Source organism: Varanus komodoensis, unplaced genomic scaffold (genome assembly GCF_004798865.1).
Source record: "Varanus komodoensis strain SLA01 unplaced genomic scaffold, ASM479886v1 scaffold48, whole genome shotgun sequence".
Classification (NCBI taxonomy): Eukaryota; Metazoa; Chordata; class Lepidosauria; order Squamata; family Varanidae; genus Varanus; species Varanus komodoensis.
This window is the reverse complement of record NW_025336059.1, coordinates 1,248,464-1,273,847: the sequence shown is the minus strand read 5'-3', so window position 1 is coordinate 1,273,847 and position 25,384 is coordinate 1,248,464. Positions and strand designations below refer to the sequence as shown.

The following is a 25,384-nucleotide window of genomic DNA, read 5'->3' as shown; positions in this document are numbered from 1 at the left end:
GACGTGGCCAAGAGTAAAAGCCTGGCTCTACCATGGACTCATGGGGTGCCCCTGGGCAAAGGGGTTGCCGTTCAGGGCAAGGAGAGCCGGTGAGGCGTGGTGGCTAAGAGCCCCAGGCTGTGGGTCGGGAGGCCTGGGTTAACCGTGGAGCTCCCTGGGTGGCTTGGGCCGATCACGGACTCTCAGCCCTGCCTACCTCGCAGGGTTGCTGCTGAGAGGGCAAGATTGCTAGGAGCTGGCGAATTATGTGAGCCGCCTTTTGCTCCTTGGAAGGAAAAAAGGCAGGATATAAAAACAATAAATAAAAGAAACGTCCCATGGGGATGATTGGGGGGGGGGGGGCGTGAGGTGCGGTGGCGGAAGTGCTGGGCTGGACCCAGGAGGTCCCACTCTGCCACGAATCTCACCGGGTGACTTTGGGCCAGGTGCGGACACTCAGCCTCACCTACCTTGCAGGGTTGTTGTGAGTGTACAGTGGAGAGGATGAGAGGGCCCCGGACGCTGGCTTAGCCTCGCTGGCGGCCGGATGGGCTGCAGCAGTGGAAAGCGACACTGGAGGATTGTCTGCCCCTCCCAAGCAGTCATTAAAAACGGCTCGGTCCTCCCGGATGGCTGCTGGGCCCCTCTTCCTGCCAAGCTTCCCTGGCGCAGCTCCGCAGTGCGCATCAGCCCCGGGTCACCCTGTGCAAACCGAGTATGTGCCCTCGGACATACAGTCAGGGCTAGAAACTTGAGTGGTACAACTTGCCCGAAGATGAGCCGTACCTGGGCATAGTTCATCACCCTCCTGACTGCTCCGGGCAGCTCTCCGCAAACCCAGCACTCTCCTGATGTGTTGGACTACAACCCCCAGCATGCCCCCGCCCCTGCCCAGCTCGATCCAGGGTCCGAGGCCGCCCGCCACCAGGTCTGTGCGTGGCCTGAGCATTTCATGCTCACATCGTGCAGCAGTGGCCCCTGCACTAGGGATCCGGCACTGTGGGGTTTTGCCGCCGGCAGGGAGACCTCTGTGCCTGAAGCTGCCCATCTGGGAGGGGGAGGCTGGGGGGCAGGAGCTGCCCCCCCCGATCAGAGGCTTTGGGGGGCTCGGCTTCCCCTGGCTGCTCACACCCGTTGCCGGCAACAGCGGGTGCGCCTGTGCCGTCTCTCAGGCCGGCGGGGCTGGCGTCAGGCCCGGCCCTGGGTTTACTCACCCCGCCTCGAGACGAGCCTCCCCTTCACTCGCATTTTGCCCCCGCATGCCCTTGTGTCCACAGTGGAGCGCATAAATCAGGATGCAATCAGCAGCCCACAGGCCAATGCGCCTGTGGCAGCCCTCGGATTTATTCCTCACGGCCGGTTTCTGAAATAACTTCCCCCGCGCCTGTTTCCCCAGGAGAGAGGGAAGACAGAGGTCACCCGGCTGCCCTGTCGGCTCCATCTCTCTCTCTCTCTCTCTGGATGCCCCTTCCAGCGCCAACACTCTGTGGGATGCCTGAGCCACCAATCCAGCGTCAGTCCTAGAACCCTCGCGCATCGTGCCTTCCCTCGGGAAACCGCCGGCGGGCAGGCTGGCCCCCCCTGCACCCAACGCCCCACCCCTGCCAGTTCGCAAGCAGGCAGGCATTTCTTCCTGGGCGCTTGGCATGCCAACGAGCGGCTGAAGGTGGGGACGCTCATTTCCGATGCTGTGAGAGAGCGAGCGAGTAAGAGCAGCCCCTGGGAGAGGGCCGCGTGCGAAGAAGCCCAGGCGGAAACAGCCCGCCTGCCTTCCCAGAGCGTCCCACTTGGTGGCAACCTGACCCCCCCCCCCCCCTCCTTTTCCAGGCACCTGTCACTGCAACCCCTACGGCTCCTACGGAGGAGGCTGCGACCCTTCCACGGGGCAGTGCTCCTGCAAGCCGGGCGTCGGGGGACTGAAGTGCGACCGCTGCGAGCCCGGCTTCTGGAACTTCCGGGGCATCGTCACGGACAAGAAGAGCGGGTGCACCCGTGAGTACCTGCAGCCGCGGCCAGGGAGGAGGGTGGGCGGCGCATCGGGGGAGCTCTGCCGGAGCTCTCCGTGGTGCTGAGCCCGCTTTGGAGGCTGGACTCGTCTCATCCAAATGGTCACATGGCCAAGCTTCAGGCAAAGGCCTTCCCTGTCCCAGCACCATTTGGAACTTCCTCTCCCATCATCCCTGGCCAGCCAGCATGCTGGCAGAGGAGGTGTGCACGGACACCGGATCTTCTGCTGTATAACCAGAGAGACAGACTGGTTTCTCCCCTCGGTGCCTGGTCTGCTCCGTTGGCCTCCGCAATGGGGCAAAGCACAGGCCCTCTAGGGAGGTGAATCCTCCCCAGGCAAAATCTGGGAGTGAGGGCCATGCCTGGGTCAGAAGGACGGGGCGCATCCGCTATCGGCCATGTGAAGCCCTCATGCAGAGGCTTTTTACACTCTGCAGCCCAAGCCACCCCCCACACACCTTGGGTTCAGTGTCTGTGAGCGCATGCTCATTTAAAAGCAAACATGCACCATCAGCCTTCCGTGAGAGAAAATTCAAAATCCTGCTAACAGACAGGAGGCCTCGTCCGACCTCGTCCGACCAGCCCTGCTGTCTTAGTTCACAGGAGTTTAAAAGTCCAGATGTTAGAGGAGGCTGGTGCTGTCCCCTTGCAGCAACAAAACTCTGTAAAGGCACATCCCTCCTTCCCTCCAGATGCTAGAGAAATTTGTCCTGATAGCTTCCAGATGTTAGCCACAGCCGCGCTTCCTTCGTGCTATTAGCAAGATCGCTGGGAGGGACCTGTCATTCTCTTTTCCAGATGTTAGCAATAATTGTGCATGGATTTCACCAAGCACTTTACCAGATGTTAGCAACAGCCTCTGTGGGAAATGTCTCCTTGCTCCCCCCCACCCCCAGATGTTAGCCAAGACCCTGAATTTCATCCTGCTGGTTGCATCAAGTTGTCAGAATGACGATTCCACACAACTCCATGGAACGGGACTTTACCTAAAGTCTGTTCCACAAGCTAGGCTTCTGGAGAGCCTTAGACTTAGTTATTCAAAGCTACTAGTCCTTATTGTGATAGCTCAAGGCTCGGCATCAGAGGAACAGTATCTCTGGCACTCGGGACCTAACCGAAAGAGCCACCCAGGACAGAAGCTTTGGGAAGACTTTTCAGGATTCTAGTTATAAAGAAGGCTCCAGCACGGATCATTCCGGGTGATCCCAAGTCAATAATATATACTGTGACAGAATGCAGCTTTTCTTGAAGAGAATTTAAGCCCAGCTTTATTCTTTTACGCACAAGCCTTGACAGTGGTTATCTGATCTGTTCAGAAGGTAGGGCTTCCGTGCCCTAAAGCTTATTTCCGTCTCTCTGATCTGCTCCGCTCTCTTCTAGAATTCCCGTGGTCCACTGACGTTTCTTTTAGACTAGCAAAGAGTGCAGTTTCCAGATCTTTAAACATCTGTGTTAAGTGATCCTGTCCCTGCACTCCTCACATTCATACAAAGCACCTTGCAGGATCAGGCCATGGCCTCAAGCTGGGGCGCAAGCCGCCATCTCAGGGGACAATTCCAGCCAGCCTGAATTTTTGGTCTGACCCTCCAGGGTTCAACCACCAATTGTTTGGCATTTCCCAAAGTTTGTGTAGTTTTCGTGTCATTCTGAAAAGCCTCTCCTAGGACTTTGCCCCCAGCATTAGGAGCTGTGAGCCCCAATATGCTGGTACCTGGCCTTGCTGGGGATGCCGAACCAAGACTTCTCCGGAAAGGACTCTGGCCCAGAGACTGGAAGAGATTCAGTGCCTCTAGTTTTTCTGGTCTGGTGTTATTTTTAAGAATCACTGCAATTAGCAGCCAAGCACATGGCCTGGCCTTCCCAAAATGTGTCTGTGTAACAAACTTCACACCCTGGCCTTCAGCACATCTTCCAGGGTGACTCATGGCAACATAAATGTAGGAAAACGGCGTGTTCAAAGCACAGTACAAAGGCAGCAGCCCTTGCTCGGCAGTGTTTTCTTGGCATTTACATCCTGCCTTTGCTCCAAAGCGCTTGAAGTGCTGCCTCCCATTTTATCCCGACAACAACCCTGGGAGGTAGGCTAGGCACAGAAATATGGAGAGCCAGTGTGGTGTAGTTAAGAGTGTGGAACTTGGAACTCAGGCGATCCGGGTTCGAGTCCCCGCTCAGCCATGGAGCCAACGGGGGGACTTTGGGCCAGTCAGACTCTCGGCCCAACCTACCTCACAGGGTCGTTGTTGTGGGGGTAAGATGGAGGAGGAAAATGGCGTAAGCTGCCTTGAGCCCTTTGTAGGAAAAAGGCAGGATATAAATGGGAAAATAAATTAAAAATAAATAAATAAAATGCTGATAGGGCCAATGTCTTCCCCCAGTGAGCTTGTTGCTGAGCGGGGATCCAAGCCCTCTCTCGCAAGTCCTGGCCAGCCTGGCACAGAAGTTCACCATAGTTTCTCTCTGGGAAAAACAGACTACCAGCCCGACAGGCCGCAGGCTGGGATGGGCCAGAGAGCTCCATCTCTCTGTGGAAGAGGGAAAGAGTGTCTTCCTGCCATTACGTCTCACCCATGGTGACCAGCCGAGTGCTTAAATGCACGACCGTCAGAAACACGACAGCAGCACAGCCAAACTCACGTGAAGCGCAAGATGAAATAAGAATGGAAAGGGTGGAAGAGCCCTTCCTTTGCAGAACATCCCAGCTGCGGCGGCTTAAAAGACCCTCTCTCCATTCCCCACCTGGCCTGTTCCAGAAAGCCGAGCACCTGCAAAAGGGTCTCCGGAGAAGATTCGCAGGAGCAGGAAGCATATCCGGGAGATGTGGCGCTTGGCGGCAGAATGCAGCTCTCCTTCTGCCCGCCCCTGGCTCCACACAGCTGTCTGTCCCCCTCCCGCTGTGTCCCCATTTCTACCCCTCTTTTATCTGACGCCCCAAACGGCCTCCTGCGTTTCAGCCGCGCTAGGGGCAGGGCTGCGGTTCAGCAGCGCAGCCATCCACCAGGTCTGGGTCCGTTTCTGCGGATCGGCATCAAAACAGTATCCCCCGTGCAAACGAGGAGGTGAACTGCGACCAGGGCGGAGGGTTTGTGGGCGGTGGGAGGAGAAGGAGACGCGGGCAGTGCAGAGGGGGAAAGCTTTGTTAATTTCAAGCTCCATTGGAGACAAAAGCCAAGGAATCGATACAGTGGCAAACGGCAGGAGGGTGGAATTATTGGGAAAAGAGTCATTTGGAAGGGAGAACAAGCAACCGAGAGCGGGAATTTTCTCTGGGTACGTGGAATTATTATCCAGGCAGCCCTGCCTCTCTCACGGGTGATGAATCAGACTTGTTTGGGAGTCGGTTCCTGTACGGAGAGGGCTTTATCTGTCCCAACTGCCAAATAGCCTCATTCCCTAGGATGAATCCCAAAACTGGGAGGAGAGTTACTTGCATTCCATTCTGGGTGCTGCAGGAAGCTTTATCTCACATTGTTTAAAACAAAACAAAACCACACACACACTTTATGCTGGAAATTGGAATGTTTGTTTTAACAGCATCACTCATTAGCCATCAGAACTGATGTCTGAAGGGGACTGATGAATCCTCCGCCATTTCAAAACCAGCTGTCCCTCTTTCAAGAAACCTGCTGTGTGTAAAATGAACCAGAGAAATTTCTCCCCCTGTTGAGAGTTTTGAAACGATAAGCTGTTTGTTTGGTAATTTCCTCTCCTCTCTCAGCAGAGCATTTGGGGAAATCAGACTTTTGTGTGTGTGTTTGTGGTCAAGATTAGCCTGTAGGAAAGCTCTTAGTTGCATGTCTGTGAATTTTGTTTGGGCTCACAAAACAGTCGCACTACACCTGTTTGCAGCCCCGAATGTGGATGCAGGCAGGAAAACTTGTTCTCCAACAACGTTTGCGAATTCTCCAGTACATGTTTGTGTTCAAAGTATGCCCCTCTCTTTATCCAGCAAGCATTTTGCAATTTCATTCTTTACTCTCACAGCAGTGGGAAGCTGCCCAGCACTGGAAAGCAGACACATTTTCATACAATTGCCCCGTCTGATTGTGTTTGATTTGTGCAATTTCCCCATTCATGCAAATCGATCACAAAAGACCCCAGGAAAGGAGTGGAACACCAGGCTGATGTTCAGTGGAAACAAAGATGGCTTGTCCCCCCAGTTTTAGTGGTTGGGAGAATATCCAGGCCTGGCTGAGGACTGCCAAATCTCTTGTGTTTTGGTTTCTGCCTATTTGAGGATGAAAAAGCAAAGGAAGCCCCCATGGGTTGCAAGTGGTTTGGTTAAAAGAAAGAAAGAAAGGACAGAGAAGAGGGGATGCGCTTCCCTGTTGTAATTGTTCCTTCCCCACCTGTTGCGTCCCCCCCAAGCTTGCCATTGCGACTCCGTGGGCTCCGTCCGTGACGACTGTGAGCAGATGACTGGTTTGTGTTCCTGTAAGACGGGCATCACCGGCATGAAGTGCAACCAGTGCCCCAACGGCAGCGAACTGGGGGTGTCCGGCTGCGAGAAAGGTGAGGCGGATGGGGAAGGGAGGGGCTCTCCCTTTGGGTGGGGAGCCCCAGAGCTGCAGTGCAGCGGTTGCTCCCCGGCCTCCCCGACCCCACGAAGGAGAGCCTGCCGTTGCCGGAGGCCAAAGCCGCACGTATTCCCTCCCGCTCAGACCCGTCAGCGCCAGCATCCTGCGCCGAGATGGCGTGCGAGTTCGGGGCTTCGTGCCTGGAAGTCAACGGCGTTGCGCACTGCGAGTGCCCGTCCCCGCTCTGCACAGAGGCCAACATGAGCAAGGTGGGCGGGAGGAGAGCCCGTACGGAGGGCAGGGTGGGAGAGAGGCACAGATCCGAGACGACTATGGGGGATTCTCAGATGCAAGCCCCAGCTTGGAGAGGAATCTGCAAGCTCCATGGGCAAGACGTTCCCTTCCCTTGGGGTTGTGCCTTCAGTTGGTCCGGTTGCTAGATTGGAGGCAGCAGATCAAACGTTCCGGAGCTGTGGATTCCACAAAGCGATTTCTAACTACATTGCATGGGGTGACTTGCCTGTTACCTTTATTCTCTTCTGGTTGTGTGTGGGTTTTTTAAAATTCATTTCTTTCTTGTATATTTTACCTATCTTTTCCCCCTTTACGACTACCCTAGTCTTGGTTGTTCCCATTTTACAGATGGGGAGGCAGGCTGAGTGTTTTGGCCAAAGTCCCTGACATACATACTCTGGAGGGTGCGGGGGGGTCTTGAACTTAGATACTGCTTTCCCCAGAATCCCAGTGGGCACGGCTTTTGACCCCAGCTGCCCGGATGGAGGCATGGCCTCACTCTCCTCCTTCCTGATTAGCCTCTCTCCTCTCTCTCTCTCTCCTTCCTTCTGGCACATGCGCATCCCAGGTCTGTGGCTCCGATGGCGTGACCTACGGTGACCAGTGCCAGCTGAGGACGATCGCTTGCCGGCAAGGGCAGGTCATAGAAGTGAAGCATTTCGGCCAGTGCCAAGGTGAGTCCCCCAGCGTCAGTTCGGCCATGGTGCCTCCTCTATGGCACAGCCAAGGAGGATCTCCAGGGCTTGCTGGTGGCCAGTGGCACTGTGGACCACTGACTGGCCACGGAGGAGAAATGGCACTTTTTCAAGTGCCAGGAAGGGATCTCTTCAAAGGCCTCAGCCAGTGGCGTGTGGAGTGCGATTTCCTCCTCGCAGTTATGGCTCAGGGACAGTCATTCGCTTGCCACGGGCCGGCCACGGGCCTCTAACTCCAGGCTTGGGCTCAGAAGGGCTTCTGCTCCCAGCGTTCTTGGCAGGCCTCGGGTGTCAGGGCATGGCCAGTCAGTCTTGCGGGGGGGGGGGGGCTCCTAGCCTGTGGTTTCTTGGGCAGCCCATCTTTTCCATCTGGAAAAGCCCCTGCCAATTTGGGAAGCCCACACACTGGGTGTTGCCACTGAAATTTCCTGATGCACCTTCATATTTGATACAGACAGAAGGAGGCATGTGGTGGGCCGGGGGGAGGGTGGGGGGCGGAGCGGAGGAAGCGTCACCTCTGGGGACATGCCCTCCAGGTTTGACCCCTGCATCACTGATAGTCAGATATCAGATTTGTTCTGGCACACAAGAAAGCAAATGTATACTCTTCTGAGCTTTGTTTCCTGATGAGATGTTATTGATTTTTCTGTGCAATATGTGAGCCAATTTGCTGTACCTACCTGGAGCTGGAATCACATTGGTGTGGGGAGAAGGGAGGGGGGGGGGGCGGCATCTGAAATTCCAAAGATGCTTTGGAAATCTGCATCTCACAGTCTGCCCCCCCCCCCAAACACACACACACTTTCCCTGTGCTCCTGCTAGAATATTGACATGCACAGAACAGTCATTTGGCTCACAGGCCTTTAAGAAGAAAAATCCACATGCTGTTTCCCAAACCAAAGGCCCATCATTCTGTTCTGAGCCCTGCCCCCCTTTGCTCTGCCTCCAGAGTCCATCACACATGCCGGCCACCCCCCCACGGCGCCCACAACCACGCGGCCCTTGGACTCCCTTCTCCTCCCTCCGCCGCCACGGACCACCCCGCAGGCACCAGAGGTGGCCAAGACGGCGAGCAGCTCCTGGCATTTGGAGGACAAGGCTTCCCGTCCGGTCCACCCGGCCACGAGGAGGGTCACCGCCCCGCCTCACCCGGCCACCACGGCCTGGACGACACACGGCGTCGGCCAGACCACCGTGCGCCCCCTTTCCACAGCTCCCGTGGTCCCGGCCACCAGCCAGCCCGCCTACGTCGAATCGGGCAGCGCGGAGGGCAGCGGGGATCCCGAGATGGGCACCAGCGGAGACCAGGAAGGCAGTGGCGCGAGGGCCACCGGTAAGCCAGCTGAGGACGGCGCTTCCCTCCGCGTGGCGGGGCTGCCCGTCCCCGCGCCCAGGAGCCCTGCAGGGGCCACGGCAGCTGTGGGGGGTGTTCTGCCCACTTCTTTGTAGCCGTGTCTCAAAACCAGCCTCTTGATGGAGGCGGGGAGCAGCCTGGCGCACCGGTCCCAGAACAGCCTCCCACACTCTGGGTGCAGCCGCTGGGAAGGCCCCGTGCCTCGTCTCCACCACTTCTAGCCAGAAATGTCTTCCCGATCATGTGCGGTCGGAGTTTTCCACATCCGCGCCTTGTGAACACAATCCCGAAAACCGAGTGTCTGCGGCATGTCACCCCCTTCCTCCTGTCTCCGTGCAGGGGACGAGCAGACCGAGGAAGCAAAGGCCACGGGTACCCCGGTGATCGAAAGAGCCACGTGCTACAACACGCCCTTGGGATGCTGCTCGGATGGCAAGACGCCCGCCGCCGACACCGAGGGGAGCAACTGTCCAGGTAAGCACCACTCGTCGCTCCGTGAGCAAAGCATTTTGCCAGTCCATAACTTACGAATCCCAGCTCTTTAAAAAAAGAATTTAATGCGTGTGGTGGCCTCCTAACGTCCCATCAGTGCCGGGGATTATTTTGCAAAACGCGCACCTTTTAAGAAAGAGGAAATCTTTGTGCAAGTTGCTGAGCAATGTTACTCTGCCCATGGACAGAGTTCCGTTGTGCCTGAAATTCATTTCCAGCCCTTTTAACTGTCATGGCTCTCCACCCTGGGCTTCTGGGGAATATGATTTTGTGAACGATGTCCCAGCCCTTCTCTCCTCCTCAAAACTGCGACTCCTGGCATTTTGTAGGGTGAGCCCTGGCCATCACGATCTGCTTCAAACTAGTTTTAAAAGGTTTGCTGCATGTAGAGCAGGACTGTTCCCATTTCCGTGATGTGCCATCAAGCCGTCTCCGACTTACGGGGACCCGATGAACGAAAGCCCTCCAGGAGCCCCTATCTCTGTCGTCCCCGCTCAGCTCTCCTAAATCCCAGGCTGTGCCTTCCCGGAGCGATCCCGTCCGTCTCGTATTTGGCCTTCCTCCTCTTTGGCTTTCCCCAGCATCCTGGTCTTCCCCAAAGAGTCCCGCCTTTCATAATGTGTCCGAGCTCTGACAGCCACAGTTTTTCCAGTTCAGCAGAACTACAGTGATCCTCAGCCAGCACGGCTAATCGCTGGGGATTAAGGGAATTGTGGTCCACAACTTCTAGAGAGCGCTCTCCGAGGGCCCGCTTATGCAATCTGAGTGGAGAGCATGAGCCTCCCCTAGATGAGTGTGTGGCTTGGTAAGTTCGATTACACTCAGCCTGCTGCACATGCGAATTTCCCTTTCCAGCTACGACACGCAAACCACTTCCTGTCAGCTGTAAGGAGCCCTTAGCCCTTTCTTGGACCTCCTTCCACCAACCCTTCCACTCCACTGTCTTCCATCCTCAGTCTGGACCACAGAAATCCCCCTCACCTTAAGTCAGACGCAGGCACTTGGCCCTCAATTAGAAGACGCCCGGGTCTTCTAAGGAAGGGTGGATGCCTGGAGCTTTCCGCTGTTCAGCACCACGGAGAGATCCCACAAAGTATTGGAGCCAGCAGCCCCTGCTGCTTTGGATTATGAGACCCTCGCGACACACACACAGAGAGAGAGAGAGAACTGTATGCTATTCATATAAAGCAGTGCATAGCTTGACCTTGGCCATCGGCTTCACCACCAAGGCACTCAGGCGGCTCGTGGCAGTGTGCTGGGACACGTCTGTGTGTGTGTGTGTGCATGGAAGGGGGATGGAGAGCAGTCTCGGCGGAGAGCACAAAATCATCACGCTTAGAACATGGCTGCGGAAGCCGTGACCCCGCAGCCTGCAGAACCGTGGCTGGCTGAGTGGAACGGGGGACTGAGGAGCCGCAGGGAGGACGGCAGCGGGGTGGCTCTGCTCTGCTCGCAGGCGGCTGTGGGTTCAGTCCGGAGAGTGCGAGCTGTAGCCATGACACGGATCCTGCCTGAAGCCTGGGAGGGTGGCTGCCAGTCAGTGTCAGCACCATCAAACTCTACGGACCAAGGGCTTGATGCAGACCGGGCAGCGTTCTCGCGCTTCTGAACGAAACTCAAGCCAGTCAGGCTGCAGACCCATAATCACAGTCGTATTGCGCTGCATCTGTATCCAGCCTTTACATGCGCTGCCTCTTCTCCATTTTATCCCCACAACAACCCTGCAAGGCAGATTGGACTGGGAGTGAGCTTCACGGCTAAGTGGGGCTCGAACCCAGATCCCCCCCCCCCCCGTTCAAAATTCTAACCACCTTGGCTCCTCCTTTTCCACCAAAAATGGGAAGCAAGACTGGGAAAAGAAACCCAGGTCTGTCATTGATGACTTAAAAGTAACACCAGTTCAGCAGTTCTGTAGCTTGAATTACTCAAGCTATAGAAGGAAGGCAGCAGAAGTGGGAAAGGAGATGCTATCCAGCACTGGGAATAGAGTAGGAAAGAAGGCCGTAGGGTTGGATTGTGAGGGTGTCTAACTGAGAAATCCAAGTCGGTCCTGTTGAGGATGAAGCTGGTAAGTATATGAGGTTCTTAAATATGCTTTGCTGTGGACGGGGTCCTCTCTTTAACATTGCAGAGGAATGTCTCGTGAAATGCAGGCCTTGTAAATGATGCATCTCGTTCATGCCATTGGAGTAATACATTTTTAAAGAATCAGTTGATGACAAGACTTCTCTGCTACATCTTACACTGGTATCCATATCTGACTAGCTATCCTCTTCCTCGGTTTCCTTCTCCCAAATTCTTAGCGCCTTGTTCATTTGTGGGAGAAACAATCAGGGATGTAGGATAATTTCATCCGCTGCACAGAATTTTTGGACAAGCCTTGTTCACAAGCCCAAATGCAAGACATCTTTATCGGAGAAAATGTTTACACTTTTCCAAACTTGCGAGCCTGTTTGAAGAATGTGCATAGTTGGTATGGTCCTGAACAGGCAAAAAGTGCACATTTTGGGCTATGGGGAAGGAGGCGCTTATGCTCAGAAACACGAAGGAGGCAAACCCAGTTTTGGGAGGCACGCTCACAACCTTGATGGTTTGCAAGCATTACCTGTTCGCCCACCTCTAGAAGTAATGGTGGTCTCTGCCTTTCCTGTTTTGTTCCCTTTGTGCCTCTGGGGGTCCTAGATGTCCGTTCTTTGCATGTGAGCAAACCAAACCTTTGTATACAACTTGGTTGCTACACCTACCTAACCATCTTTCTCTTGTTACTCAGCCGGTCCGGGAGGCCACCATCTACGGTGGAACTTGGAGGAAACTCGATGGTAAACTCTGCCAGTTCTACAAACCTTGAGGTCTTCGCTCTATTGACCTCGCCTTCTCAAAATACTAACCCTCCATAGCGCTGCCCCCAAACCATTTAGACTAACCACGGATTCCGGCACAACCCATGCTCTGCCATCCTCTCGCTTCCCTTCCCTGCCAGGGGACTGAACACTCTTTTCAAATGTTTGGCTATGAAAAGGAATGTATAAAAATGTTTCTGTCGACCATTCCCAAACACACACGGCCTTCTCTGTTGAACTAACAACGCCATTTCTTCTCGGATTTGTTTCCCCGCTGGGCTCCTTCCCCCTACAGCAACCAAAGTGTTCCAGGGAGTTCTCATCTTGGAAGAGGTGGAAGGCCAGGAGCTGTTTTACACGCCGGAGATGGCTGATCCCAAATCAGAGCTCTTTGGGGAGACCGCCCGGAGCATTGAGAGTGCGGTGCGTGCAGACGCAAAAAGTTGCATGACCGGGAGCTGAAGACGCCTTTAACCTAGGCCTTAGCCCATGCCTCATGAGCAGTGGAACCAAGGGAAGTTGGGAAATGGGAACAGGGGACAGCAGCCTGTCTGGCTCAGGATGTACAGGCTCGGTGGAATCGATTCCATCTGATTTCATGGATTTCCAGGGGCCCTTCAGCCCCTCATCTGCTCATTGGCAGAACTGGGTTTTGTGCAAAGGCATTCATGTGTGTTTCCACAAATGTGCACTTCCACAAATGCACGAATCCCTCCAAAGGGAGCATTTTCACTCGGTAGTTTACGGGGAGAACGTGCATTTTCAGTATCACTGAAAAGGTCTTGTCCTTACCGCTGGTCAGCCAATGAAGCAGAGTGGTAAACTGGACAGGAAGGGCGTTTAGGGCCTTGGAGTGGTCAGTCCTTCCCATAACCTGGTCATAATTCCTCTAGGCTTTGAAAGTCTGCACCACTGCTTTGAACGGAGCCTGTCTCAAAAGACTTGTCTGGCCTCCCAGAGCCCGCATGACGAGAATCAATTCTGCACCTCCCCAGCAGTATTTTGGTTGTTTTTACTAAAATGCAAAAGTTTATTTTGGGGCTGGATGGACTCCAGGGCCTTCTCTAAATCTTTCTGCCTTCATTCTCTCTCTCCCCGCCACCGTCCTACTGTCCGTGCTTCAGCTGGATGAACTTTTCCGTAACTCTGACGTCAAGAAGGATTTCAAGAGCATCCGGGTGCGAGACTTGGGCCAGAGCAATGCAGTGCGTGTCATCGTGGAGTCCCATTTCGACCCAGGTGAGTGCGATTGCCGGCCCCGATTCTATTAGATGCCTTGCGCTGACCCGAGCATGGGAGATATTTCGCCAGCGCAACATGTGTGCGCTCCTCCATTCCAGAGATGGCGGAATTTGGCATGGAATTCCACGAATGTGGCAGTGTCATCGTTTTGAAAAGCACATGCCAGGATCCATCTCAGGAAAGGTTTTTCAACCCCAAGTCCTTCTCACAGCTCCCCCTCTTTCCTCTGACCACCAAAGGGTGTCTTCCCAGATTTCGATTCTCTTTATTTCATTCCTAGCCTGCCTTTTTTCCTGCAAGGTGGCTTACATTATCCCTTTCCTCTCCATTTGATCTGCACAACGACCCTGTGAGGTGGATTAGGAAGAAAATAGAGTCAGTGACTGGCCCCATGGCACCTTCAGAACTTGATGGCTGAGTCAAGTTCACCTGGATCTCTCAAATTCCACTTGAATTCCACTCCAGGACATGAACACTGCACTGGTTTTGAAAATCCCCCCCACCCCAATTCAGCAAGGTTGCAAAATCTCCCTGAAGGCTTAGTAACCTGCTGAAAGAGCTTCCACCTAAAATAGAACCCTGTATGGAACGGCTCTCAGGCCGGAAGTCCTGAGGTCGGGAAGGTCAGGTTGCATTTGCAGACCTGTCACTGACTGGGCTGTGCCGGGAGCAGCAGGACGGTCTTCGTGCCCAGGACTGCGCCTCGGATGAGCTAAATTTACATTCCGTATTACGGGTCATGGAACTGAGTTGTTTCGGTGGAGGGAACTCAGGACACAGAATTTCCTTTTGCAAATGCTAGCAATTCCACCAGACTGAGAGAGAGAGAGAGAGACAGAGAGGGCACATAGCGAGAGCCACGTCTGAGGCGGAGGCCGTCAAGAAAGCTGACTTTTTTGAAGAAACGAAAGTGGGGGGAGACCCCTCTGCTTCAGACGTGCCTTTTGCTCGGCAAAGCACAGCAGCATGGCAGAACAGTGGGGGAGACCTGCGGCTGGAGCGGAGCTCATCGCTGCCGTCAGATCTCTCTTCCAGCAGAAAATGGGGGGATGAAAGGAGCCGGTTTGCAAGGATGGCAGGCAAAGGGGGAAGAAGCCAACTGCTGTTACCTTTCCTCCCTCCTTCCCTGCTTTCCGCCCTTTCTGGGGGGCGTGCAGCCACCTCTTACACGGCCGGAGACATCCAGAGGGCCCTCCTGAAGCAGATCAAAGCCTCCAAGAAAAGGACGATCCTGGTGAAGAGACCCCAGCAGGAGAACATCAAATTCATGGACTTCGGTGCGTTTTCCCACCCAGCTCTTCCCCATCCCTCTCCTGTCCCCCAGTTCTCCGCCTCGGCTATTCCTTTTCCCCATCCAGAGGTCCCTGCCTGCCACCACACGTCACGAGCCCACCAAAAAACTCCCCGCATGCCTTCAGAGCATTTTCCTCTCGGAGAGAGAATGCTGTTTTCGCACGCGGCACCTTTCCTCTCCTGTTGAGGCCCGAGCTTCACGTCTCTCCCCGCTGCTTCCAGCTGGGGGAGGTGCCTTCTCTGACCTCAGAAGGGCCACAGAGGCTAAAGGTGCATTTTGGGCCCAGGGCCAGGTGTGGGCCAGCTCAGGTGGCGGCAGGACTGGCATTCTGCTAGCCACGCTTTGCAATGAGCCTCCCAGAAGTTCGGAGGTGACGGGAGAGGCATCACAAGCCCTGCCTCTCCCAGGGTAAGCCCCCCCCCACCTTTGGGGGCTGCCTTGCCCAAAGGATTCCAGACCCCGGAGATGTGGATGCCTGGTGTAATCTGCTGTGGCCAGGAGTTCCACAGGTGCATCTCTGCCAGAGGCACCGAAAGGACTGGACTGAGGGGTGCCACTCCAGGGCCCTGCAGTTGAGGAAAACTCCCCCCCCCCACAACTGATCCCCTGGTGGGGTTGTTTCTGTTGTTGTTATTATCATTATCTTCATCATTTCATTTGATTTGTCGCCTCTTACCAAAGGTCTGAAGGTGGCCTATAGGAAAACTATAGATACATACTGTAATAAACAAGAAAATCCGTTGCAATCAGAATTTAAGACCATATAATGACAACAACTTAACAAAGCAGTGAATGGGAGGAAAGGATGAGTTATTTTGAAAGTCGTTGAAAAGGAATGTTTTTGCCTTGCACTGAAACAATAACAGAGACGGTGCCAGGTAAACATCCCCCGGGAGACTGTCCCAAAGGCCGGGAGCGGCCCCTGAGAAGCCCTTCCTCTGTTTGCCACCCCTCTCACCTCTTCGAGGGACGGCTCTTGCGGAAGGGCCTCCTGGCCCGATCTCAGGAACAGGCAGGCTTAGAGGGGAGGAGGCGATCCTACAGGTAGCCGGGCCCTAAGCTGTGTAGGAGCTTATATGTCATGAGAAGCACCTTGAATTGGGCACGGGCAGCCACTGTGGCCACAGCGATTCTTGAAGCAGTGGGGTGAGGTTAGCTCTGGCTGCCTTCTCCCTCCGGCTTCTGGCCTGCCCCCGGCCCCCCCGGAACGCTGGAGTAGCCACTCTCGGAATGCTTCTTCTGGGGGGGCACAGCAAGTCAAGGTGCAGGGGTGCTGTCAAGAGCCCCTTCTTCTGTGGGGCCCACAGCCAGGCCGCCACAGTGCTTTCCTTTGCCAGAGGGGCGAGGAGGCACAGAAGAACTGGCACAGCCATCCCGTCAAAAGACGCCCCCCCCACCGAAAAGCCACGTGCCCGGGGTGTTTCCGAAGCCACGCTCAGCTCTGCTCTCCACCCTGCAACCCTGCCCCCCCACCCTCGGCTCGTTCCAGACTGGATCCCCCAGCTCTTCACCACCACGACCACCACCAGCACCGCCACCACCGTGGCTCCCGCTGCCGCCACCACCCGCCGCTTCACCACCACGGCCGTCCCACGGGCGCTGCACCCGGGGAGGCCCAACGGCAAAGCCTCCGGGGCAGCCACCACCAAGCGGCCCGCCACCTCCGCGCCCGCCACCACGGCCCGGAAGAAGCCGCCGCGCCCACCCCCGGCCACCAAGAAGCCGGCCCGGCCCTGCGACTCCCACCCCTGCCTGCACGGCGGCACCTGTGAGGACGACGGGCAGGACTTCACCTGCAGCTGCCCGGCTGGAAAGGGCGGCGCCGTCTGCGAGAAAGGTTAGTGACGGGCTGTGGGGCAGGACCGCCGAACTCCCCGTGTCCAGGGACAAGTGCCTGGAGCCCGTGAGAAGGTGCCCGACCCACATGGCTGCTAGCAGCACCACCAGCGCTAGGAGCAGGTCCAGGTTCTGAGGCCAGCGTCATGGGTGGGCATGGTTGGGCACCTGCCCAGGAGCCTCGGTCCGCCACGGGCCCACGGAGGACTCCTCAGCACGAGAAGGGCCACTGGTTTTGCAAGTGCAAAGGGCTTCCGCCGTAGCTTGTCAGTTGCAACCCCGCGTGCAAAATCTCCTGCTTAACTAGGAAGGGGAGAGGGCGGCACAGTCACGCCGGCGTGTCTTCCTGTCCCCCTCCTCCAAATCTGTGTTTGCCTCCCGCACCCCTCCCCCTCTGCCTGCCCCGACAGCCATCAGGTACTTCATCCCCAGCTTCGGTGGGAAGTCCTACCTGGCGTTCAAAATGATGAAGGCCTACCACACGGTGCGCATCGCCGTGGAATTCCGGGCCTCCGACCTCAGCGGGCTGCTGCTGTACAACGGGCAGAACCGCGGCAAGGACTTCATCTCCCTGGCACTGGTGAACGGCTTCGTGGAGCTCAGGTGAGCCCTTCCTCCGCTCGGGACCCGCCGGCTGCGGCCGGAGGAGAGGCCGGGAGCAGCGAGGACCCAAAGAGGCCGCCTTTGGCCCAGAACCGTCCTCCCTGTGCTGTCCCCCCGAAGGCCCATCAGATGCCCCCAGGCCGCACCAAGAGCAGCCGGCCGCCCCCTCTCTCCACTGCTCTCCAGGTGCTGGGTAAGAGCATACGGGCGGCCCTGCAGGATCAGGCCCGGGCTCCATCCGGTCCAGCACTCTGTACCCACGGTGGCAAAGCAGCTGCCCAGGGGATCCCTCCAGCAGGACGGGTGCAAGGCCTCCGCTGCCCAGCTCCTGGCGACTGGTGTCTGCAGGCAGGCTGCCTCTGGGGAAGGGGGCAGCCCGTGGCCAGTAGAGCTAGTAGCCACAGACGCCCCCCTCCCTCATGGGTCTGTCCAGCCACATTAAAGCCATCCGTATTGGCAGCCGCCACCGCTTTCCACAGCAGCACATCCCCTCCTTTAACTGCCGCCGTGTGTGAAGAAGGCCTTCCTTCTGTCTGTCCTGAGCCTCCCATCTTCAGCTTCATGGGACGACCCTGGGTTCAAGTGTACGGAAGAGGGTGAAAAAGCCCCCCCCCCAGCTTTCTCAACATGATTTGAGCGCCTCTGTCCAGCCTCCCCTTCCTCGCCTTTGAGTTGTGCAGCAAGCCAGGGCCCGGGGGGCGGGGGGGGGGGCCCTGCGACAGAGCAGGGTGCCGCCCAGCCCTGGACCCGTGTGAGAGCGGGGGGGGGGGACGGGGTGGCACCGGCGGAGCACGACTGGCTGCTTCCCCTGCTGCCCCAGAGGCTGGGCAGAGCCCTGATTCGTGGCAGCTGCTGACCGTCCTCCTGCGCAGGAGAGCTCCGGCATTCTGGGCCTCATCCTGCCAGATGGGTGCCACGCCTTGCCTCCGGGGAGCATTCCTGCCGGAGCTGGACGTGGGAAGGAGGGCCAGTCAGGGTGGGTTCAGACCCCCTGGGAGGGCTCGGGGGGGGGGCACCAAGCCTCTTGAACCCTGGAGGTCAATGCGAGCGCGAGGCTGCTCCTCTGAGACGGCCTTATCCTCACGGGGGCTGCTCCCAGGAAGGGGCCGTTGGCGTCCAGGTGCCCGAGGGTCCCCAGCGCTTCCCGGCTCCTCGAGGACGCGTGCGTGCGATTTCTCCCCCCCTCGCCCGCTGTGGGGAAAGCCACGCTGCCCTGCCGGTTCTCTGCCCTTCCCCAGGTTCAACACCGGTTCTGGCACAGGTGTGGTCACGAGCAGGGTGCCCATCGAGCCGGGCAGGTGGCACCAGCTGGTGGTCAACCGCAACCGGAGGAGCGGCATGCTGTCCGTGGACGGGGAGCCCCACGTCAACGGTGAGAGCCCAAGCGGCACAGACGGGCTGAACCTCGACACCGACCTCTTTGTCGGAGGGGCGCCGGAAGACCAAATAGCTGTGTGAGTAGTTGGTTGGGGGAGAAATCCCTCTTTGGCCCGGGGTTTTCCGGAACCCCTTTGGGAGATGGAGGCAGGACTCCTTCTCCCTCTGCAGGAAGGGGAGGCGCGGCAGGGGCAGCCATTTCCGCTCTTCTCTTTTCTATGCTGCATTTATCCCTGTAAAATGAAATCAGAGAAATCCAGCAGGGACTCCCGTGAGTTTGAATGTCGAAGAAGCGCGGATTTCTAAGCTTCTGCGGCAAGTCATGCAGCTTGGTGGGGCAAGGAGCATGGAAGATTTCAAGAGGGGTGCTCCCAGATTATGCAGAGACCCCCAAAATAAGACGGTCCCAGCCCACAGGCTTTCTATCGAACAGACACCACTCAAAAGGAAAGAAGATGAGGAGGGAAGAGGGGTTAGAAGGACATTGAAACTCTAGAAGGCAGGCAGGTTAGACCAAAAGAAAAGTGCAAAGCACAGCAGGGAATCTCAGCTCCAAAACAGAAAACGGCTCTTTGGGTCGCAGATCAAGACGATGCTCGAGCGTCGAAGTTTGCGTCGCCTCAGGTTGGCGGCCAGTTCTTTAGATAAGGAAAAGGCTGCTAATCACGCCGAGGAAGGAGGCAGCTTCGGGGAGGTGCGGGGCCGAATTCTTTGGGCAGAGCCTGTGCTGTGCTGCCCCCAGCCCTTCCGCGCCCGAAGCGGTGCCCCGCCAGCCCCCCTGACCGTCCGCCTCCCCTCCCCTCCTCCCTCGCAGGGTGGCCGAGCGCACCTCGGTCACAGCCGGCCTGAAGGGCTGCATCCGCCTGCTGGACGTCAACAACCAGATGTACGACCTGCGGGAGAAGGGCAGCGACGTGCTGTACGGCAGCGGCGTGGGCGAGTGCGGCCACAACCCCTGCCACCCGAACCCCTGCCACCACGGCGGCCTGTGCCGCGCCAAGGAGGCCGAGATGTTCCACTGCGAGTGCCTGAACGGGTACACAGGTGGGTCCACGGGCGGCACGGGCGGGGGGGGGGGGCAGAGCGTCTCCCCCTGAAGTGCTAGCTCTCCCTGTGCAGGGCGCTGAGCACGGGGCAGGCCGGCCTCCTTCCGCCCATCCGCCCCCCCGCTCCGCGGCTTGCTAGTTTTCTCCATGCGGAGTGGAAGAGTGGCAAGAAGGCCGGCCCAGATCTTTTCCCTGGCTGTCCCTGCTGCTTGCGTGCTGGGCTGCAGAGGTGGGAGGAAGACTGACCTGGAGCCCTTTCCCTGATGCGCTAGATTTCTACATGTGGGGTTGTGGTTTTTGCAATGGTGACGGTGACTTTGTACCGAAAGGAAGTCCAGGGGAGCCGATGAGAACCGATGCAGAAACAAATTTATTATTTTTGCTATTTTATTATTTCTTTGTCAGGTTTCTAACCTTCTCCATTAGCCACACGGTTCCCTGGGGGGGTGGCAGCGATGCAGCGATCCAGGCGAGAGGCGGGCCCTGCATGGATAAGCCCTCGCCCGGTCCCGTCTGTCCAGATGCAGCTGCGGCTGATCTAGCGGCTTAAGCTGACAGAAGGGGCTCCTGGCCACCGGAGCCACCTGGGGTTCCTGGGATAATTCAGGAGCCCCCCAAGCACCCTCCCTTCAGGGGGAGGGCACCCCGTCCCAGGCAGGCAGAACGTCACCCGTCTGAGCCCCTTGCCGACGGTACCCCCCCCCACCTCTGGATTAAATGCGATGCAGTGGGAATAAAGCTGCAGGCTAGGGGCTGAGCGAGTCTCCCGCCTCTCCCTCAGGGCCAACCTGCGCCGACGAGAGGAACCCCTGCGACCCCAGCCCCTGCCACATCTCCGCCACCTGCCTGGTGCTGCCAGAAGGGGGCGCCAAGTGCGAATGCCCCATGGGACGGGAGGGAGAGTTCTGCGAGTCGGGTAAGCCGGGATCCGCGGAAGGGAGGGGGAGGAGGAATGTCCCCGAGCAACGATGCAGGCGAGGGGAGGGGTTTCGCCCCCTTTTGCAGAAGCATCCCGTTATAGGGATTAGTAAGTCATGCAATGTGAATGCGACCCAAATCGGGTTGACCGGAAAGCGTGCAGTCGAGATCAAAGTGCGAGCAGGTATTTCCCTGTTTCCTTTGTCTCCGTCGTTCCTCTTGGGCCACTCGTGCTAACAAGTCCTCACTCTCCTCTCTCCTCCAGTCACAGAGCTGGACCAGACGGTTCCCTTCTTACCGGAGTTTAACGGATTCTCCTACCTGGAACTGAACGGTCTGCAGACTTTTGTGCCCGACCTGCAGTAAGCTGCCGTTTCGTCCTCCTCTCCTCCTCTGTCTTTCAGTGGCACAGAGTTGATTCAACTTAATGGGGCCTGCCATACGAAGTGCCTTCTCCGAGCCGGGCCAGTGCGCCGGCTCCGCTGAGCGGTGTCAGGCAGGAATCGGAGGGGTGGCAGGGGCTGCTCGGGGGCCGGACAGTGGTGTATACAATTATGAAATATATTTATTAGATAATAGTAACCAATGATTAAGTATTGATTTTGACGATGATGAATATTAATAAAAATGGCAGTAATTATTATTATAATCTACTGCTTTAGCTATTGGATCAGCTCATGATAGTTTGCCTTAGAAAGAGATGGGAACTGGAGACCTTGGAATTCCCTCCGGTGAGTTTTCCAGGGGGAATTCCAGGCATCAGAGGCAGCAAAGGAGAAAGGGTGGCATTCATTGAAAGCCAAGACACCACCGCTCTAGTCAAGCAAGTCCCATGTTGAAATATTCAGAGCAGGGAAACCAGCTGCCCGAGTACCAGCATGCTTCTGCAATGCTCTCTTGAGAGCCCTGAGCGGCTTCATCCCCCATGATTTCCTTGGGATCTTGTTAGGACCATGGAGGGGAGTGTGTGGAGTGCCATATGTAGGGGTCCTTCTTTGTTTTGCTCCGGGAGTATGATCTGAAAGTTGAGGCTCTGGCTCTGCACTCCTTTAGGGACAAGATGACCATGGAAGTCGTGTTCCTGGCAAAGAACCCAAGTGGCACCATCTTCTACAACGGGCAGAAGACAGACGGCAAAGGGGATTTCATCTCCCTGGCCCTGCACGATGGCTATCTGGAGTTCAGATACGACCTGGGCAAAGGAGCCGCTGTAATCAAGTAAGATCTGCTCTCTCCTGCACTGGCTGTAACACAGGGGGGTCCTTGATGAGTTTCGGTGGCCCACGCTTGGATCTGGAGGTGGCAAGTGGAGGCGGGAAGAAAGCAGGACCTTGGAGAGCTCCCAGAAGGTCTTGCGGGCTGGAACTCCCTCTTGCTAGACCCATAGGAGGAAGTTGTCTCAGCATGGAGCTAAGGTGGGCTGCCAGGGGCACCACCCTCGAAAAGCTGACAAGAGAGTGTGCATATCCTCCCCTCCTTGTGTAGAAAGGGACTTCTGTGGAGCTGGGAGACGGAGGCTCCACCGAGGACTCATCCCCCAAGCCATTCATTCATCCCCTCGCTCTTTCATTCCCTTTATATAACACCCAGGACTGAAGCTCTCCCATGAGCGAGGGTCTTTGTACGGGTTTACATTAAAAAGCCCCACTGCTAGTTGGGGGGGGGGTCATTCCCTTGGAGTCACGCACCATGTATTCAGTTGAATGTGGATTTCGAGGAACCCAACCTGCAGGGTCTGCAGCAGCCTGATCCCCCCCCCCCCCACGGAGACCGTGCGGATTTGCACAGCAAGATTTTGCTTTCGGGGGAGACCCCCACTGAATCCCATTAGCAGCCATTCACACGGATGCCCGTGACCAGTGCCAGTCAGTGTGGCTGTGAACTGGCGTGAGTGGAGCACAGGTCTGGCGCGAAAATGCAGGTCTGTGAGGGAGAGGTCAGCAGCGTGAAAGATGCACGCACCTGCAAGACACAGAAGACGCGCACCCAATACAATCCGCCCATCTTACCTTCCAGTAAATTGGATAAGGTGGCCACCTCGGTCCAGTTGCGTAGAGAACCCCTCCGTCCGTCCGTCCGTCCTCCCTCCCTCCTGTCCATCTCTCTGCCCTACATTTTCCCTGTCCTTCCCAGGAGCAAAGAACCCATCGCACTGAACACGTGGACAAGCGTCTTGCTGGAGAGGAACGCCCGCAAAGGGGTGATGAGGATCAATCACGGCGAACGGATCATGGGGGAGTCCCCGGTGAGTGGGCAGCGATGCCGCAAATACGGCCCCGTGAGCAGACGCAGTTCGGTGGCTTCTTCCTCTCTCTGAACGAGCAGCAGCCTCGTACGGTTTGGCTTTTTTGAGATTGTCCGGCCTCACCTTCCCTGTGAACGGGGGCCTTTTCCCTTTGGATGGCTCGGGCTGTGATGAAGCCGGAAGGGGCTGCCGGGGGCGGGGGGGTGGCACCTCTGGGACTGCAGAGCTTAGAATACCAGGGCAGCAAGGTGACCTGCCCCAGAGCCAGGGGAGCTGGCCTTGGGGGCTTCTAGGAGGACTCGAGCCTAAGGGACTGGAAACGTGTGATCTCTCAACATGGTGCCTGCGCCTTCTCCCCAGTCCATTATCCTTCAAGAAGGACAGCTGGGATTCTGGACTGTGCCGGGCATGCAAAACTGTATAAAAACACTTACTGCTGCTCAGTGTTATGCATTTCCCCTAAGTAAGAAAGCGACAAACCCTTTGTGCTTTCCAAATAGGGGCGGCGCTCCAGTCCTACAAGAATTGGAGCTGTCCTTTTCAGCACCGGCCTCATTTCTACGTTTTCCTTCCCTGTTTGATGGGCCCAGCGCCACTTGTCCCCGCCCGCCCTGCCCACACCAAGGTTCCCCCGGCCGACAGAGCACAGGCCCAAAAAGCTTCCAAAACCCTCTGCAACATGTGCGGGATCCTTGGCACATTTGATGCTCTAGAAAGCTTTCCCCGCAGATTGAAGGAAAAGAGCTTTTTTTAAATGAAGCTACAAAACCCTCCAAGTCATGCCCTTCTCCACTTTCAAGCTTTCGACCCCCACATCTCCAATTGGGTCCGCGATCTTAGACGCAGCGGTTTCTTTCCCCCTTTTAAGATAGGGAAGGAGACACACATCTCACAAAGGGGGAGGACGGATGACAAAAGGCACTACAAAGAGAATCGGAGATGCTTGTGGCTCGTGTCTGATCTCTACATATGCTCCTTTTTCTTCTCTTCCAAGCTTTGACGTTTCCTTTTTAAAGGAGCCACCTCGAGTCTAGCAGAGCTGCCCCCCTCCCTCTGGACCCCCCCCCCACTGCTCCATTCTGTGCATTTTATTTCTCGGTTGCCCACTAACAAGGGGGTGGGTCGAAGTTCATGCTTTGCAATACTCTGTGTGATGTTATTTCACTGATCTCTCTCTCTCTCCCCCCCCCCCCCCCCCCATTCTCCTTTTCGATTCTCATGCGTCTTTCCTCCTTTTCCTTCTCCCTGCTGTCTGGATTTCAGAAATCCCGTAAGGTAAAGATAAGTATAAAAGTCTCCATCTTGTTTCCATCTCTGGTGCAGTTCCTCTGTCTGTCTATCCCTCCATCCAAATGCCAGTAATTTACCATCTCTGCCACCCACCTGCTCTTTCCATCTTAAAACAATCACCTGTTGGTTTCGGTTTTGTTAGAATAGACGCTTCCTCTTTCTTCTTTAAAGGGCTCATTAATTCCTGCAATTATGCTTTGTCTCACATTTCCATGAAGTTCAGTCATTCTCCATCTTTAATGCCATTGAACATTAGGTAGTCTCTTTAATATACGTATGCACAGTTAAAGGTGACTTTGATGCGCTGTCTCGGGACGACATCTGTGGGAATCTGGTGGTAAGAGATTGGAAAGCACCCCTTTTCTGTGCCTCTGCCGCTCCAAGAGTCACCAGTGGGGATGTCTGGGCCTTGTCCAAACCCCTTTTGTAGCTTGCTCGGTGCCTTTCATTCCAACACCCATTCACTGGCAGTACTGGATTTTGTGCAAACATATTGTGTGCATTTGCACAAATTCGCACTCCCAAAAAGGCGCCAAACGCCCTCAAAATATGCAGATCTCGCGCACTAATCTCTCAGAGGACCCAGGCAGTTTGGGCTGGGTTTGATTATTTTCCAGAATTTTCTAGAACAAACTGTGTGTAAAATCACGCAAAAGGAAAACATGACCCCCAGTTTGTATGTCTGAGGAATCCATGTGACTTGGGAAAACTGCCCAGTACGGAATCCAAGGGTTCGATGCACAGGAAGCCACACTCAGCTGAACACATGACAGATTTTGCCAGTGTTCCTAGTCATGGACAGAAGCCGGTTCAAAGTTTCCTTTGCAGGACTGGGCGGAGACAGGAGGTATGGAATTTAGGGGATCAATGTAGGTACCTTATTGGAGTCTGGTTATGGATCCTTGGAGCGTGGCCTCAGTTCTCTGACGGTTTTGTGGGGTGAGGAATATAGACCATTGGTAGAAGAAGACATGGCGTGTCGAGAAGAGGAGGACGAGTCTGGAAACAACGCTCGAGAGAAAGAGTGAGCCGGGAGTGTTTACCCTGAAGAAGATACGATTAGGAGAAGACCTTCAAAAATCTGAAGGGCTTTCTTGGAGAAGATGGGGCAGGTATTCTCTTTTGCTCCAGAGGCAGGATTGGGATCAAATGGAAGGAAATTGCAGGAGAGAATTGCAGCAAAAGATTAAGGAGAATTCCTAATGGCATGCCATTCTCAGGCTTGTGGGCCCAGTTGGAAAACTGAGAAACCGGCAAGGGCACAACCACAAAACGGCTCCCGTGAGTGACCTGCATGATGACAAAATAGGATAAGTAACTTGCCCAAGAAGCAGTACAAAGACAGAGCCATCTGAGCT

At 56.0% G+C, this 25,384-nt stretch overlaps 1 protein-coding gene across 4 annotated transcripts in view; it reads left to right on the top strand.

Moving 5' to 3' along the window:
* Window positions 1–25,384, top strand: part of AGRN (agrin) — a 179,150-nt gene that overhangs the window by 142,404 nt on the left and 11,362 nt on the right. For 2 of the 4 annotated variants that reach the window (XM_044445431.1, XM_044445429.1), the window contains 18 exons: window positions 1,807–1,971; window positions 6,352–6,495; window positions 6,645–6,769; window positions 7,363–7,468; window positions 8,439–8,822; window positions 9,183–9,317; window positions 12,471–12,598; window positions 13,300–13,414; window positions 14,575–14,694; window positions 16,201–16,548; window positions 16,958–17,150; window positions 18,389–18,604; window positions 19,342–19,571; window positions 20,355–20,489; window positions 20,757–20,853; window positions 21,545–21,709; window positions 22,625–22,736; window positions 24,000–24,011. In XM_044445431.1, coding sequence (XP_044301366.1) covers window positions 1,807–1,971; window positions 6,352–6,495; window positions 6,645–6,769; window positions 7,363–7,468; window positions 8,439–8,822; window positions 9,183–9,317; window positions 12,471–12,598; window positions 13,300–13,414; window positions 14,575–14,694; window positions 16,201–16,548; window positions 16,958–17,150; window positions 18,389–18,604; window positions 19,342–19,571; window positions 20,355–20,489; window positions 20,757–20,853; window positions 21,545–21,709; window positions 22,625–22,736; window positions 24,000–24,011 — 2,930 coding nt within the window. The remainder of the gene's footprint in view (window positions 1–1,806; window positions 1,972–6,351; window positions 6,496–6,644; window positions 6,770–7,362; window positions 7,469–8,438; window positions 8,823–9,182; window positions 9,318–12,470; window positions 12,599–13,299; window positions 13,415–14,574; window positions 14,695–16,200; window positions 16,549–16,957; window positions 17,151–18,388; window positions 18,605–19,341; window positions 19,572–20,354; window positions 20,490–20,756; window positions 20,854–21,544; window positions 21,710–22,624; window positions 22,737–23,999; window positions 24,012–25,384) is intronic. The other 2 variants (XM_044445432.1, XM_044445430.1) reach the window with 2 other exon arrangements.